Source organism: Catharus ustulatus, chromosome 16 (genome assembly GCF_009819885.2).
Source record: "Catharus ustulatus isolate bCatUst1 chromosome 16, bCatUst1.pri.v2, whole genome shotgun sequence".
In the NCBI taxonomy this organism is placed as follows: Eukaryota; Metazoa; Chordata; class Aves; order Passeriformes; family Turdidae; genus Catharus; species Catharus ustulatus.
In genome coordinates, this window is record NC_046236.1 from 15,990,524 (window position 1) to 16,007,150 (window position 16,627).

At 48.5% G+C, this 16,627-nt stretch overlaps 1 protein-coding gene across 2 annotated transcripts in view; it reads left to right on the forward strand.

Annotated features, from left to right (window-relative positions):
* LOC117003633 (E3 ubiquitin-protein ligase RBBP6) overlaps positions 1 to 11,311 on the forward strand; it is a 19,792-nt gene extending 8,481 nt beyond the window's left edge. For both annotated transcript variants that reach the window (XM_033073653.2, XM_042779769.1), the window contains 10 exons: positions 578 to 750; positions 1,552 to 1,655; positions 2,102 to 2,457; positions 3,202 to 3,292; positions 3,373 to 3,451; positions 3,541 to 3,586; positions 4,687 to 5,049; positions 5,396 to 5,497; positions 6,872 to 8,617; positions 9,300 to 11,311. In XM_033073653.2, the coding sequence (XP_032929544.2) occupies positions 578 to 750; positions 1,552 to 1,655; positions 2,102 to 2,457; positions 3,202 to 3,292; positions 3,373 to 3,451; positions 3,541 to 3,586; positions 4,687 to 5,049; positions 5,396 to 5,497; positions 6,872 to 8,617; positions 9,300 to 10,890 (4,651 nt within the window). In that variant the 3' untranslated portion in view covers positions 10,891 to 11,311. The remainder of the gene's footprint in view (positions 1 to 577; positions 751 to 1,551; positions 1,656 to 2,101; positions 2,458 to 3,201; positions 3,293 to 3,372; positions 3,452 to 3,540; positions 3,587 to 4,686; positions 5,050 to 5,395; positions 5,498 to 6,871; positions 8,618 to 9,299) is intronic.
* The last annotated feature ends 5,316 nt before the right edge of the window (positions 11,312 to 16,627 follow it).

Below are 16,627 nucleotides of genomic sequence, written 5' to 3' on the forward strand. Positions count from 1 at the left end.
AGCTCATTTTGCTTCTTATTTGTCTTTCAAAGATTTCATGTAAAATGTAATAAAGCAACTGTTGGACTGTGACTCCCTCCCTCAGATTTGAAGCAGGCTCTAGTTTTTCTGTTGCTATAATCTAGCAAAACATTTGTGTGTGCTGTTCTGAAATACTCTTGGTAGCCCTTCTGATTTTTCTCTCCTGGTGTCCTTTTTTTGAAGCTGTAAGAATGACTTGATTCAGTTATAAAATGTAATTACTGGGAGACCAGCTTTATCCTGAGCCTCCAATTTACATTCAGCCTCTGGCAAAGGAGAGCTGGGATTCATTTCACCTGATATGAGCTGTCAAATATTTTTCTAGTTAGTCTGAAGTGATTTCTTAGTTGATCCAATGAGTGGGATAGTTCTGCAGAACTCCTCCCTCCTTCTTCTTGTGTTAGGGCTGTAGAAAGGTAGTTCAAACCAAACAGCTGTGCTTAGGAAGGCCAATGGAGAGAGAATTCCACATATTATCTTTCTTTTATAAAATCCAGAGCTTGGAAGAGTTTTCGCTTTAACTTCTCTCTTTTGCTTTCCCCACTCTCACTTCCAGAGAAGCTTATGCTATAGGAAAGAAGGAGAAGCCTCCCTTCCTACCTGAGGAGCCATCCTCCTCCTCAGAAGAAGATGATCCTATTCCAGATGAGCTGTTGTGTCTCATTTGTAAGGATATAATGACAGATGCGGTTGTTATTCCCTGCTGTGGAAACAGTTACTGTGATGAATGTAAGTGTTACTGCCAGGTTTGTTAATTCCAAACATCAAATTTGATCTGAGCAGAAATAGGGGATAAGGAAATTGCTGTGTTAGTTCTGTTGAAAACTTCAGCATTCCTGAACAGGGAAAGACTCTTTTTGCATAGATGGGGAAAAAGGCAGAAAGCTTTTTATCCTCCTTAAGTTTCTAGTTAAATCCTCTTCACCTGCAGAAAGAAGAGGGTGAGGGAAGTGCATATTAGTGCAGGTGGTTACAGTATTAGATACCAAATGCATTTCTGTCCACAGCCCTTTCCCTCACACAGAATTATGTCTCCAACTTTGGGCACTTATTGTGGACTACAGAACTGACATGGAGCCATTTATTTCATCCACATTCTTCCGTAGAGCTAGTTAAAACATTCAGAGCTCAAAGCTCCTCATGTTTTTTTGAAATGTGTTTTATTCATTAACATGGAATGACTTCTTGCTGTACTAGAGTTGTGATGTCACATGCCAGTCTGCTGTTCATCTTTACATATTGCCACAGTGAAATAGCAACCCTCTGCTGTATGCTAGAAATTGCTGTAGAATTTCAGAATGGTTTGGGTTGGAAGGAACCTTAAAGCTCATCTTATTCCAGCCTACCTGTCATGGGCAGGGATGCCACAGCTTCTCTGGGCAGCCTGTTCCTCTGCACTATAGAACATTTACAACTTTGTGCTTTCCATTCAAGACTCCCTTTCCCCATTAATCATATGCTTGTTTATGTAATTAATAAGAACCAAAAAAGTTTCCTTAGTTTGACTGTAAACCACTTGAATATTCCCAGGTATTAGAACAGCCCTGCTGGAGTCTGAGGAGCACACATGCCCTACCTGCCATCAGACAGACGTTTCTCCTGATGCTTTAATCGCCAACAAGTTTCTGCGCCAGGTAATGTGGGGCCTTTAGCCTGAAGTCTTTGTTAGAAAAATCCATTTGTAAGGAGCTGAAGGGGATGAAAATGTTAATTTAAATCTCCCTAAGCAAGGCTTTAGTAAACAAGGCTAAGTTTACTTCTCAAATACGCTGCTTGTTTTTACAGAAGCCTGTGGATCATTAGAGACAATCTGGCCAATTCAGGGCATGCTTGTGTTTAATGGGATGTCCTCAGTTTCAAATTGGGTATTAAAAGTATTGAAGTACTTTTAATCCAGAGGCTCTGAGGTACCAGTCATTGATACCAGAGTTTCATGGGATGTGTTCATAGCTGTGTGTTGGCTGCTTTAGGATTAATAGCACTTACAGAAACACAGAGTGGTTTTTCTGTAGAGATGCTTCTGTTCATATTTCTACTGAAGTTCATTCTCACCTTTTCAAACCTGTTTCCCTCCCTCTAGGCTGTCAACAACTTCAAAAATGAAACCGGTTACACAAAACGGCTCCGTAAGATTCAGCAGCAGCAGCAGCAGCAGCAGCAGCTGCCCCCACCGCCACCCCCTCCTCCTCCCCCGCTGATGCGGCAGACGATCACGCGCACGCTGCAGCCGCTGATGCGGCCGGCCCTGGCCCGCCAGCAGGACCCGCTGATGATCCCGCTGGCCTCGCTGGCCTCCCGCTCTGCCCTCTCCTCCCTGGGCCCCGGGCCGTCCATGGCAGCTGGGCTGCCCGTCAACCCCTCCTCTGTGGTTGTGTCTGACCTCCCTCCAGCTGTGTCCCTCTCTCTCCGTGGGGAAAAGCCCGATGGGCCTTTTCGGTAAGGAGCTCAGGAGATAACAGCAATTCAAAACAAACCAAAATGCTTCCGTTCCATCTTCCCTGAGCTTGGCAGCTAGCACCCTGTGTATTGTTAAGGGACAGCTGCAGGTCATTGTGGGAGCTGTGGTTCTCTTTTACTTGCAATGGGGACACTTCAGTGAGCAGAACATGCAAGAATTTTCTTGGCAGTATTTCTGTTTGGTTCCTTTACCAGTTGTGTAGATTTGCCCTGAAGGAGGGACTGATTTTTATCTGAAGTGGCCAGCCATTCCTAGAGTAGCCATTTAGTTCTGTCAGACCTTAGTGTCTCATTAATTTCTCTTCAGTACTGAGGAAATAAGATTTTCATGCAAAAATGTGTACCAGTGTTTAGGGTTACATGTTTTAACCTTGGATGCACAGAACCAGTGTGTCCAGAGGGCTGCCAGGCTCAGCTGGGCCATCAGTACAAGGATCACAATCATGAGGAGCACAGACACATTTTCTAATGGAATTTCAGTTCTTGCATCTTCCAAAACTGAGGTTTAGTGCATGGGTTATATGGATTCTCAGAGTCATCAGCAGTGCTTCCTCTGGAGCCTGCCAACCTCACCGGTGTAAATCTGGTGAAGATTATTTTAAAGTATTTTTTTCACTTAGTGAAACCAGCCTTTTCTCACCTTGGACTTTATATTTCAGTAAATATATATTATATTTCACTTCAAAGCAGTGTTTCAATAATAAAAATGTGTTGTTTTTGTAGTGATGCTGATGCTGTTTTGCCTCCTCTGATGGCTGCTGCTGAGCTTTCCAAATCTTCCCCTTTGTCAATCAGCAGTTTATTGGAAGAGAAGGTAAATTTTCTTTCAACGCATAAAATGATTCTTATGTTCTAGTAGAGCTCATTTTGTGACTGTTTGCATTTATTCCCAAGGGCTATCAGGTTCCTGTCCTGAGACAACCAGCCATACCAAGTCTTCTGGGCCCTCAAGGACAATCAATACCCACAACTGGTAAGAAACTAGAACTTTAGAATTTCATCCAAGAAATTGTCTTCAGATAAACTTACTGGGATTTTTTTTTCCTGTCTCCGCTGGAAAAGGTCATCCAATGAGAGCTGGTGCACTTCGCAGGCCGGGCTGGGAACTGTAAGTATCCAACAGAAATTTAATGTACTACTAGTTGTAACTGGTTAAATTAATCTGTAACACATCACTTAGACAACGGCTGATTTATAATGAAATAGTAGTTGTGGAGAATTCAAGTGGTAATTAATTTTCAAGTGGCTTAATTTAAATTAGCTTTAACAAAGGGGACCTGTGCTTAGAGTAAGATTACTGAAAAATAAAACTCCAGTACATAATTGAAAAGAAGATTCTGAATAATGAACACATTTTGGAAAACCTAAATTACATATAAAAATTAAATGTAATTAAAAGATAAGATGGAAAAGCACCCTTTTGATTGCTGACTGGATAGGGCTGAAGAAATTGATTTCCCAGTAGAAATCACCCTCCAACATTCTTTCTCTAACAACTTACTTGATACTGATTGAGCAAATTATTGAGAAATTAGAGGCTTTTATTTTATGACAGTTTTGTATTTCTGCAGTTTAGTCATCTCAAAGTGCCAAGCTGCTTTTTCTCATTAGAGATAGGAACCTGTTTATCTGTTCTCACAATGTCAAATTAGTCCTTCATTTGTTAGAGATTTCTCATAGCCAGGCTGTAAGGGTCATTGTTTTTACAAAGTCTGAAAGATAAATCAAAATCCAGGATCCATCCCTCAGATTATCTAAAATCTCAGATCCAGTAAACAAGAAAAGAACAATTCAGGGACAAGAGCAGGCCAAATCCATCTGAGGCAGGAGCTCAGGAAACAAAGTTAGGAGAGGTTAGGAGAGGTCTGAGAGGTGAGTTCATTCCTGCACAGTGCTTGGAAGCTCGAGCTGTGTCCAGCAGGGGCAGAGGAGCAGTGGGTGCTTGGGGGTCTCCTGGCAGCCTCACCCACTCCTCACCCAGCCCCCAAGCTGAGTGTGAGGAGAGGAGAGGAGGCTGAGGGAGCTGCTGGGGCCAGGAGGTGCAAGCCAAGTCCGAGGCTCCAGGACTGAGTGTAGTCTCGAGTGAACAGAAAGCCGGAGACCAGTGAGAACCAGGAGTGCTGCCGCCGTGCTGCCGCTTCGCTTTCCTGTGTGCGCTCAGGGCAGGCTGTGCCAAACAGTGACACGTGTTTTTGGGTTTCTTTAAAGTTCAAATCGAGGACGCCCGCACAGTGACCGTGCCCAAAGGACTCAGGCCCCATCACTGCCAGCATCAGCACCAGTCTTTGTGCCTGTGCCTCCACCTCCCTTGTATCCTCCACCACCCCATGCTCTTCCTCTTCCTCCGGGGGTACCACCACCACAGTTTCCTCCTCAGTTTCCACCTGGGCAGCCTCCATCCGCTGGGTACACTGTCCCCCCTCCCGGATATCCCCCAGCTCCTGCAAACATGTCATCAGCTTGGGTCCCAACAGCAGTGCCAGCGGCTCATTCAAACACCATCCCAACGACACAAGCACCTCCTCTCTCTAGGGAGGAGTTTTACAGAGAGCAACGGAGGCTTAAAGAGGAGTAAGTATTCGGCTCGCTAACATTGCCTTGTTTTCGTGTCTGTATCGGGGGAGCGTATCGGACTGCGGTTACGCTAAAGTGCATCTGACCTAGCAAAAGTGACATAGTGTTTCTTCCAGTATACTTTTTCATTGCAGATGGTAAATATGCAAAGCTAAACCAAGACAAATGTAATTCTAGAACTTTTCCTAAAACTTGTAGGAACTGTTTTTGCTTAAATAGGATGTTCACCTTTTGCATTGCATGCAGTAAACATTTTCTCATATTGGCCATGTTTTGTTTCTTGATGTCTTTTGTAATAAAGGTCAAACTATAATTGTAATAAAGGTCAAACTTATTTTAACAGGGAAAAGAAAAAGTCCAAACTTGATGAGTTTACAAATGATTTTGCTAAGGAATTGATGGAATATAAAAAGATTCAAAAGGAGCGTAGGCGTTCGTTTTCCAGGTAACTGCTTTACATGTCCGTAATGGAGAAGCAGATTGTCTAGAGGAATCAGGAGGAGTTGCACTCCACCTCCCTGTCGTTAGATGGATTGGATGATTGAGGGATGAGCAGTGACAGAGTGTCATACGCAGCTTATTGGCTCCAGTGTGGCAGAGATTGCAGGTGACTGAATTAGCACTGGGCAGGAGCACTGAGGAGCGCTAAGGGTCTGTCTTGCTGAGGTGTCTCTGCAGTGATGCCCTTCACTGCCCTGAGGAGGCCAGGAGCAGAATAGCTGGATTTTCAGCATCTCGCTATTCTGATTGTGACCAAGCAGTCCAAGCACTTTGGAGGAGATAGGTGAGAGAAATTGTCCTCATTTCTGCTTTTGTCCATCTTGTGTGGATACATGAGATGTTTGAACCTGGACTGCAGGCTGGGGGCTTTCTCTTGTTGGGTGACGTTGTTAAACTTTTCTTGGGAATTCGAAGCTCAGACTTGTAAGGAAATCTGAAATTGGTGAGGGACTTGGAGAGGAGGAATGATACTAATGAAGATATGAATCATGTGAAATGATTCATTAAAAAATAGTAGAAGGAAAACCTGAGGGTAGCTGCTGTTTTCTGTCCCCAGAAATCCCTTGGGCAGGAGTAGTTGTTAGCAGTGCTGTCAGGAGCTTTCCCAGAGCCATGGCACTGGGGCTTGTGACTAGAGACTGAGGTTAGAAGCTTCCAGATGGGATTTTTCTTGCAATGCAGTCGCTTGCCTTGGTTAGAGCTGGAGGGATGTGCAGGACATTTTTGAGACACCTGCCTGGCAGTGTGGATTCCCCAGGCCTGTCTGTTGGTCCTTTGCAGTATTAGGATTGTGCATCCAAATTCCCAAAAAAGGGTGAAGTTAAGTAGACCGAGCTGGCATTTTAACATTGGGCTTTGCTATCTTCAGGCTAAGTGATGTTTTCTCCGTGTGATTCTGCACTGTAGCCACTCAGATTTGCTCTTTCTGCATCTTACTGCAACAAAAATGATTTGCACTGCATGTGGTTGCCGAGTAGTGACAAACGTGCGTGATCTCGTACCAGTAGAGGCCAGTGTAACCACCTGAAATGTGTCTGTAGCTCTGGTAGCTCATGTGATAGAGTGAGTGGAAGTAGACTGACCCTTCTGTGTGTTCTGACACTAACAAAGCAGCAGCTGTTCTGTCTTGTGAGCAGAAACTTTTACGTGTTATCAAGTTCTTCAATTTGCAGTAGCTTTATGTCAGCAGCTGAAAGAAGCTTTGACATAAGCATGTGGAGAGGAAAGAAAAAATAAATGTGGGAGGAAAAGATTTGAGGAGAAGGACTGTTTGGAATTAACTTCATCTATGTTTTTTTTTGTGTTGTGTTTTTTTAAGGTCCAAGTCTCCCTATAGCGCTTCATCTTACTCTAGAAGCTCGTACACCTACTCCAAGTCCCGCTCAGGTTCGTCGCGCTCCCGCTCCTACTCGCGCTCCTTCAGCCGCTCGCATTCCCGCTCCTACTCGCGCTCGCCGCCGTACCAGAGACGAGGCAAAGGCAAGAGCCGCAACTACCGCTCCCGCTCGCGCTCGCACGGCTACCACCGCTCCCGCTCGCGCTCGCCCCCGTACCGGCGCTACCACTCCCGCTCCAGGTCCCCGGTGTTCCGGGGCCAGTCCCCCTCCAAGCGCACGGTCCCGCAGGGCGAGGCCGAGCGCGAGTACTTCAACCGCTACAGAGAGGTGCCCCCCTACGACATGAAGGCTTACTACGGCCGCTCGGTGGACTTCAGAGACCCCTTTGAGAAGGAGAGGTACAGAGAGTGGGAGAGGAACTACAGAGAGTGGTACGAGAAGTTTTACAAGGGCTATGCCGTGGGCGCTCAGCCGCGGCCTCCAGTGAACAGAGAGAACTTCTCCCCAGAACGGTTTGGCCCGCCCGGCACCAGACGAGAGAATTCTCCGTATGCTCGGGGACGGAGGGAGGAGTATCCCGCTGGGCAGAGCCACAGGAATCGTAACGTAGCTGGAAACTACCCTGAAAAACCCGGGAGAGAGAGCCATGGTATCAAAGATCCTACAAAATCAAAAGAGAAGGAGGTGGAAAATCCGCTGGGAGATGGCAAAGGCAATAAACATAAAAAACACCGGAAGAGAAGAAAAGGGGATGAGAATGAAGGATTTCCAAACGTTGAGCTGTTAGAAGGGGCAAGAAAACCAAGAGAGCCAGTTGCAACAGAAGATGCTAAAACAGACTCTCTGTTCATGCTGCCAAGCAGGGATGATGCCACCCCTGTAAGGGATGAACCCATGGAAGCAGATTCCATTGCTTTCAAACCAGTGTCTGAAAAGGAGAAGAAAGAGAAGGATAAGCCAAAAGCAAAGATTGAGAAAACAAAGCGGAAAGTGGAAGTGGCGGCTGCTCCCAAGAAAGACAACGTAGCAAAACCAGCTAAAGCTTCCCAGGAAAAGGCAGACCCCGATCGCGAAAAATCCCCTCGAACAGAACCTCCTGTGAAAAAAGTCAAGGAAGAGCTGCCAAAGACTGACAGTGTTAAAACCTCTTCCTCTCAGAAGGACGAGAAGGCTCTTGGTACACCACGGAAGGCTCATCCCAAAGTGACAAAGGATCACCCAGAAACCAGACCAGCCAAGGAGGAGAAGGCAAAGAAAGAACATCCTAAAGAAGCCAAGGCAGAGAAGCCCTCCAGCAAGGAGGAGAAGTCCAAAAAACCTGCTGAGAAAAGCAAACTTTCTGATGCCAAACTTGAGAAAAGGAAAAGAAAAGCAGAGGAAAAGGCTGATAAAGAACACGAAGCCGGTGCTGCAAAGGCCTATAAACCTGAAACTGCAGAATTGAAAACATCACCCAAGGGCAAGGCTGAGCCTGAGGGGGAGAAAGGAGAGCGGACACCAGAAAAGGATAAAGCTGCTTTTCTTAACAACCCGTCCAAAAAGATCAAACTGAACCGAGAAACTGGAAAAAAGATTGTGAGCGCAGAAAACGTGCCACCTGGAAAAGAGGCTGTGGAGAAACCTGAGCCCAGCAGCAGCAAAGTTAAAGCGGAAAAGGGAAAGGGAAAAGCGAGGAGGAAAGTGACGGCAGCTGACAGCGCTAGCTCAACTCTTGTGGATTACACCAGGTACCCCAGCAGTTCTCTTCTTTCTTTCTTTCCTCCTCCCCACTCCAGTTCTTTATGGTGCCTAGGGAAAGAAACTGCCAAATCTGTTTTAAACGAGGGAATAATCCATGATCTTCCTTATGAAACTGTACTTGGGTCAGACTCAGATGTTGTTGAGGAAAAGGAGCAGTTTGTACTGCACAGGAAGCTGGTAGGGTTAATTCATTGGTGATGCAAACTCAAAACTTTTGAGACCTTTTTTGAAGCCTTAAGATAGTGTCTTGATAATCTAAAAAGCTTTTTAAATGTCCGTTTTTCTCAGGAAGAACTGGGGCATGAGGATAAAACTTTGTCTGTCTGTACCTCTCCATAATTACTTGCTTTCATGTTGAAAGAGGAATGGATATCTAATTTATCTGCCATTGGGAGAAATAGGACATGAAGGAATTACCAGATCAGACAGTCCCCAATCTGATAATCTTGTGTCTTTGTTAATTAAATGTATAGTAGCGAGATACTAAATTAATTGATTGCTCATAATCTCAGCCAGTGGACTCAGCCTTTGTCTTGTCTGTTCCCTTAATTGAACATCCTTGAGGAAAATGCTGAGAATTTAGAACTGAAACACAAGCCAGTTTATAAAATGTTCCCAAAGCTGTCTGTGTGTGCATCCCATGACTGATGTCCTTGTTTTTGCTCCCAGCACGAGTTCCACTGGGGGCAGCCCTGTCAGGAAGCCTGAGGAGAAGCCAGACACCAAACGAACTGTCATTAAGACCCTGGAGGAATACAACAACGACATAACAGCCCCTGCTGAGGATGTCATCATCATGATCCAGGTCCCTCAGTCCAAATGGGATAAAGATGACTTTGAGTCTGAAGAGGAAGACATCAAAACCACCACCCAGGTGCCCCCAACCGTAGGAAAACCCGCCAGTGTTATCAAACCTGTGAGTGCAAAGGCACCAAACCCCCTCAAACACACTGAAAAGGAGACAGAGCCTCTGGAGAAAACACAGAAAGCTGCAAAAGAGGTGAGTTATGAAGGCACCCAACACGATGCCAAGAGTTCAAAAAGTTCCGTGTCGAGTGAAAAAGGTAAAACCAAAGACCGGGATCATTCTCTGTCAGACAAGGATGGTTCTGACAAGAGGAAGAGCAGTGTTCAGCTAGAAAAGGAGCACTCAGAACGTGCAGCGGAGCAAGGAAATGGAAAAGCTATCTCTCAATCTTCCAAAGATGGCAGATCTTCAGAGAAGCACGAGAGTGGCCGTGGCTCCGCTGCGAAGGACTTCACTCCCAACCGGGACAAGAAGTCTGAGCACGATGGCAGCAGGGAGCACTCGAGCTCCAAGCGCAGGGATGAGAAGAGCGAGTCAGCACGGAGGAAAGAGTCCCCATCCCGGATCAGAGACTCCACAGCAGTGCAGAAGAGCAAACCCAGGGAGGAGCGTGTGGAGCCGCCCAAGAAGGGCCCTGCGGAGCCCAAGCGCAGCAGCTACAGCCCCCCGCGGGAGCGCAAACCCCCCGAGCACAAAGCTGTGCACGACCCCAAGCGCCCCGCCGAGGAACACAAACCTCCCGACAAAAACCCGGCCAAGGACAAAGAGAAAGAGAAGGAGAAGGAGAAGCATGTACCAGAAGTCAAGAGCAATAAGGAGAAAGAGCCAGGTGTGAATAAGCCCCCAGTGAAGCCGGACTCGCCGGAGGTGAAGGTGGAGAAGGAGAGCGTGGCGGCTCAGGGCGATAAAGGCGCGGCCAAGCCCAAGGCGCCGGTGAGCAGCGCCTCGCGCCTCTCCTCCGACCTCACCCGCGAGACCGACGAGGCCGCCTTCGTGCCAGACTACAACGAGAGCGACAGCGAGAGCAACGTGTCTGCCAAGGACGAGGAGGCCGCGGGGAAGACGCCCAAGGAGGCCAAGGAGAAGGCCGTGGAGAAGGCCAAGGAGGAGGCGGCAGTCCCGGCTCCCGCCGAGCAGCCTGAGGCGGGCAGGAGCCAGAGCCAGAGCAGCCCCAGCGTCAGCCGCAGCCGCAGCCACAGCCCCTCCGAGAGCCAGACACGCAGCCACAGCAGCAGTGCCAGCTCAGGGGAGAGCCAGGACAGCAAGAAAAAGAAAAAGAAGAAAGAGAAGAAGAAGCACAAGAAGCACAAGAAACACAAGAAGCATAAGAAACATATGGGAAATGAAACAGAATTGGAAAAGAGCCAAAAACACAAACACAAGAAGAAAAAATCGAAGAAGAGCAAAGATAAAGAGAAAGACGACCAAAAAGTGAAATCTGTCACGACATAAACCGACAGATAATGAAAAAATGACTTAATTACTAAGTCATCTGTATGATCTTTGTTAAAATGTAAACGACTTCAAGCGTTGTAAATAATGACATGAAAGACCCTGTGCTGCACTTAAAATATTGCTGCTTGATTATTTGATTTTTACATCAGAGCTTTATAAAAGTGAACATTTTGTACAGAATTGTGAGTTGTGACCATGTAACATGAAAGGTTTTGCTGGGGCATCTTCTTTTTAACCACCGTTAATTATTTTGGGTGGAGTTTACTGTACTGTGAAGATTTTCACATTCGGGTTTTTTTTAATTGCCTGGCAGAAGCAGCTGGTAGCAGTTACCAAATACCAGCAGATGAAATGCAGAATACATTACAGCCCTGTTATGTCACTTTTTGATTACAATAAAAAAGTTTTCAGTAAATGACCCAATGTGAGATTTCCAGTGGGAGTTGCACGTGAGCAGGGAGCATCCCAACCCTTCCCATCCCTGGCAGTGTCCAAGGTCGGGCTGCTCAGGGCTTGGAGCAGCCTGGGGCAGTGGAAGTGTCCCTGCAGAGAGCTGGGACTGGGTGGGCTTCATGGGACTTCACCCCAAACCAATCCAGGATTCCAACAGCTTGCTGGGAACTATTGTGTGGGGGAAAATCACTTACAGAGGGGTTTAATTTTGGGAAAACTGGCAGGACCTGCCCTGGTGGAGGACAAGGGGTGGTGGGTGCTGCTCTGTGTGCCCAGGAGCTGGGAGTTTGTGGGGTGGGACGTGGGGTGTGACCCCAGAGCTGCAGCCCCTCAGTGCTGGCACTGACTGCTCAGGTAATGTCACACACGCTGGGTTCTGCTGGGTTCTGCTTGGTTCTGCTGGGTTCTGCTGGGTTCTGCTTGGTTCTGCTGGGTTCTGCTTGGTCCTGCTAGGTTCTGAGAGCTCTTGTCCCTTGGGGTTGGAGCTCTGTGCTCATTAAGGTCCCTTCCAGCCAAAACCAGTCTGGAATTTGGCAGCCTGGGTTTGCACACAGGGTTAAACTCCTGTAATTTGCATTTTCTGTCTCACCAGGTGTTGATGTTTTGTACAGAACTGTTTGGTGTGTTCATTTGGGGGTGACACCTGACAGCCCTGACCCCTCTGTGATGTGTGGGGTTAAAAAAGGCAGGACAGGGAAGCTGGGAAGGCAGGATCTTGCTCTGAGCAGTGACAGGAGATAGAAAAGGGAAATTACGAGCTGGACCATTTTAAGATGTAATTTTAACAAGGAGGTGGCAGTGGAATGGGTGTCACTGAGGGCTCGTGGCTGTGGGATTGAGCAGTGACAGCCCTGGGCTGAGGGATTTGCCCAGAGTTTGGGGTGGATATGCTGTGTGGGGAAGTGGCATTTCCTGCTGGCAGAAGGTGTCACCATGCAGAGGGGCTGAGCAGCACAGAAATGCTGAAATGGGGCATTTACCCTGGTTTTCCTGAGGGTGAGCTGGGTCAGAGATGAGCACCCTGAAAGGTAAAACGAGCTCACCAGCATCACTGCTGGGTTTCACCCCAGCACCCTGTGTGATGTGTTATGTGTGTGATGTGTGTGACGTGTGATGTGTGTGATTGATGTGTGTCTGTGTAAGACATGTGTGATGTGTGTTTTACATGTGTGATGTGTGTGATGTGTATTTTATGTGTGTGATGTTTGTGTGATCTGATGTGTGTGATGTGTGTCTGTGTATTATGTGTGTTTTACATGTGTGATGTGTGTGTGATGTGTATTTTATGTGTGCGATGTGTGTTTTAGGTGTGTGGTGTCTGATGTGTGTCTGATGTGTGTTTTACATGTGTGATGTATGTGATGTTTATTTTATGTGTGTGATGTGTATGGTGTGTTTTACATGTGTGATGTGTGTGATGTGTATTTTATGTGTGATGTGTGTGCCATGAGTGTGTGCACACGCCAGGGCTGCAGCCACCCTTCTGTGAGTGCAGTGGCAGTTTGGTAGCAGCCATGGAGGGCTCCTTGCCAAGCTGCCCAATTAACACGAGGCATGTGCAGGCTGGCCTTGTTTTCAGCTCCTGACAGCTGCAGTTGTGTGGGGCTCGCTGGCACTGGCTGGTGACACGAGGCCAGCGGTGACAGAGCGATGTGGCCGTGCAGAACGGGCCAAGGGACCCCAAGGGCTCAGCCCTGCCTCGGCATCCCGGGGGATGGAGCTGGAGCCACCAGAGAGGGGATGCTGTGTATTGCTGTGTGTGTATTGCTGTGTGTGTTTTGCTGTGTTTTGCTGTGCTTTGCTGTGTTTTGCTGTGTTTGTTTTGTTGTTTTGCTGTGCTTTGCTGTGTTTTGCTGTGTTTTGTTGTGTTTTGCTGTGTTTTGCTGTGTTTTGCCGTGTTTGTTTTGCTGTTTTGCTGTGTTTTGCTGTGTTTTGTTGTGTTTTGTTGTGTTTTGCTGTGTTTTGCTGTGTTTGTTTTGCTGTGCTTTGCTGTGTTTTGATGTGTTTTGCCATGTTTTGCCGTGTTTGTTTTGCTGTGTTTTGCCGTGTTTGTTTTGCTGTGTTTAGCTGTGAGCGTTGCCAGCAGCAGACACATCGAGATGTTTCACAGGAAAGCAGATGAAGATGTGTGCAAACACGGGTGACATTTGTGGTTCCCCAGCCAGCGGCCCTCAGCAATGCTCTGCCAGCTGAGAGCTGAAGCAGATCCAGGGGGGAACTCCCTGCCCCAAGCCCTGCCCCGAGGGCAGCTGGCAGCTCTCCAGAATCCCGGGATTCCTGAGGATGCTCTCAAAAAGAGCTGTTTCCATTGGCTTTATCATTTTTGTGATTTTGCTGATGGAAGGAGAGAGCCTTGCCCAGCACGGGAGGCCTGAGCTAGTGAAACTCTCTGTGCCACAGATAAAAACTCCACGGTGTTTGAAGGATGGAGGCAAACGAGGACATGGAGAAAAGTCACCCAGCAGATATATTTAAGTCCTGTTTGACACACATCCTCAGGGCTGGGATGCTCTGGTGTGTCCCCTGTCCCCACAGCCTGGCAGGAGTGGAATCAGAGATTTGGGGATCCCTCCCTGGCTGTTTGGCCAAATCCTGTCTGTGAATTCTGGCTGTTTGTAACCCAGGACATGGGGCAGGGGTGGGGGACAAGGGCAGCTCTGCTCTGCCCCGTGGGTGTGGGGTAGCCCAAAAACTGGGAGCCCTGTCCCTGTTTGTCTGAGGGCCAGGCTGGGCTGACAACAGCAGCCCAGGGTGAGGAGGATGCAGAGGCAGCCCCTTCACATCCCATTATCCCATCCCATCCCATAAATCCCATTCCATCCCATCCCATCCCATTATCCCATCCCATTATCCCATCCCATCCCATCCCAGTATCCCATCCCCATCCCATTATCCCATCCCATAAATCCCATCCCCATCCCTTTATCCCATCCCATCCCCATCCTATCCCCATCCCATCCCATTATCCCATCCCATCCCATCTCATCCCATTATCCCACCCCACCCCACCACTGACCACATTCCCAGCCCACCGAGCCCTCCAGCCCTGAATTGAGCCTGTGTTCCTCCCTCGAGGAGCTAAGAGCTCAAACACTTCTGAGAATATTTTGGAGCATCCCTGATTTTAATTGGGTTTATTTAATTATTATTTACTCTGACTGAATAAACTGCTGTGTTTAAATAACACTCTTTTTGCCAAAATGCTGTCAGGGAGAAGCTGCTTTCCCTTTAGGAGCCCTCAGCTGTGGCTGCCTTCCAGAATCATCGCTCAGAGCATCCTCCTGCCCTGGGGAGGGGCTGAGGGACACAGGAGCTGTGGGATTGTTCCCAAAAACAGCCCCAGCATCGCTGGTGGGGCTCGGCTGTGACCGCCCTGCAGCCAGGCTGAGCCCAGCTCCGTGAGAAATGTGTGAGGCAGAGAGAGAACACATCCAAAACCATCTGAATCACGGGCAGGATGAAGGGCTGAGCCTGGAAAACTGGGGAGAGAAGGGAGCTGAGCTCCAGGGATAGGTGCAGCACCAACCAGCAGTGGGGAAACCTCAGCCCAAATCCACCTGCGGGGTTGGTTCTTGTTCATTTGTTTTCTTCTTTATTTTTTAAATCCCAGTTAAATCCCATGGAGACAGTTTGGGGTGTGGCACTGTGTTGGGTGATCTAACAGCCTTTTTTTTTGGAAGCAGGGGGCCCATGATGGGCTCAGGGCTCTCCCCCTGCCCAGCAGGGTTTGATGTCCCAGCAGGACAGACACCCTTGGGACACGCTGCCCCTCAGCACTTGGGGGTCCCTGCAGCAGCACCAACTTTTCCATCACTTGGTTTCCTTACTTGGTGTTTCTTTAATAATTAGTGGCAGATTTTGTACTTATGTTTGCAATTATCTGGGTGCCTCTGGGACGTGTTCTGCTGGATAATTGAATCTCCAGGTCTGTGGCTGCAGGGACTGGGGAGAGCAGGCTGAGCCCAGGAGGGCTGTGCTGCCTCTGGGTGTCGTGTTAAGACAAAGTGATCTTTTTAATTTTAAAAAACTACTGGAAACAAAGCATTTTGCTTTGCTGTCCTCAGCACAGGCTTTGCTGGAGCCTGGACTAGAGAGGAAATGCGTGATTATCAGTAATTAAGTGGATAAATGTTTTAATTGGATGCAGTGGATCCTCCACGTGCCCAGCACCGGTGAGTGGGTGCTGGACAGACAGACGGACTCTGGACAGACAGACAGATGCTGTGGGCAGGGGAGGGGCCGTGCCTGGCACCCTGTGCTGCAGGACCCAGCTGTGAGCAGGACGTGTCCCTGTCCCTGTCCCCCAGAGGGGTCCCAGCGTGTCACTCCTTCTGTCCCAGCACAGGACACTGGTGTGAAAAGTGCGAGGGAAAAGGAACCTCCTGCTCTGCAGGGTAAGTGCAAAACTGCTCAGCTCCTAAACCTTTCTAATTTAGGGAGATTCAGTGAAATCCATTCCTTAGCATTGCTAATTCTTGTAGGGCCCGGCAGGAGATCAGAGAATCACAAACTGGTGAGGTTGGAGGAAGCCTCGCAGACCACCCAGTTCCCCTCCCCTGCCATGGGCAGGGACAGCTTCCACCAGAACAGATTGCTCCAAACCTCATCCAGCCCAGCCTGGGGCACCAAAATCAGGCCCAGGAAAATAACCAGGGGTCTTGGGAGCACAGAGGAGCAGGTGAGAGGTGCTTGGAGCCTGATTTTGAAGGGGGCCTTGGTCCCACACGAAGGCAGGATGTGTGTCTGGCACAAGAAATGGAAAAAATTTCAGTTTCCTGTGTCCCCCCTGCTTCACCCCAGCCACACAGCAGGTAATGGTTATGGATTTATAACCTGGTTAATGGTTATTGGTAGTGGAGTGCTCAGTGCAGCCCTGCAGCCATTCCTGCAGCCATCCCTGCAGCCATCCCTGCATCCATCCCTGCAGCCATTCCTGCAGCCCCACAGCCATCCCTGCAGCCATCCCTGCAGCCATCCCTGCAGCCACTCCTGCAGTCCTACAGCCATCCCTGCAGCCACTCCTGCAGCCCCACAGCCATCCCTGCAGCTAGCCCTGCAGCCCCACAGCCATTCATGCAGCCATCCCTGCAGCCATCCCTGCAGCCGTTCCTGCAGCCGTTCCTGCAGCCGTTCCTGCAGCCCTGCAGCCATTCCTGCAGCCATTCCTGCAGCCATTCCTGCAGCCATCCCTGCAGCCATTCCTGCAGCCCCACAGCCACTCCTGCAGCCACTCCTGCAGCCATCCCTGCAGCCATCCCTGCAGCCATTCCTGCAGCCCCAC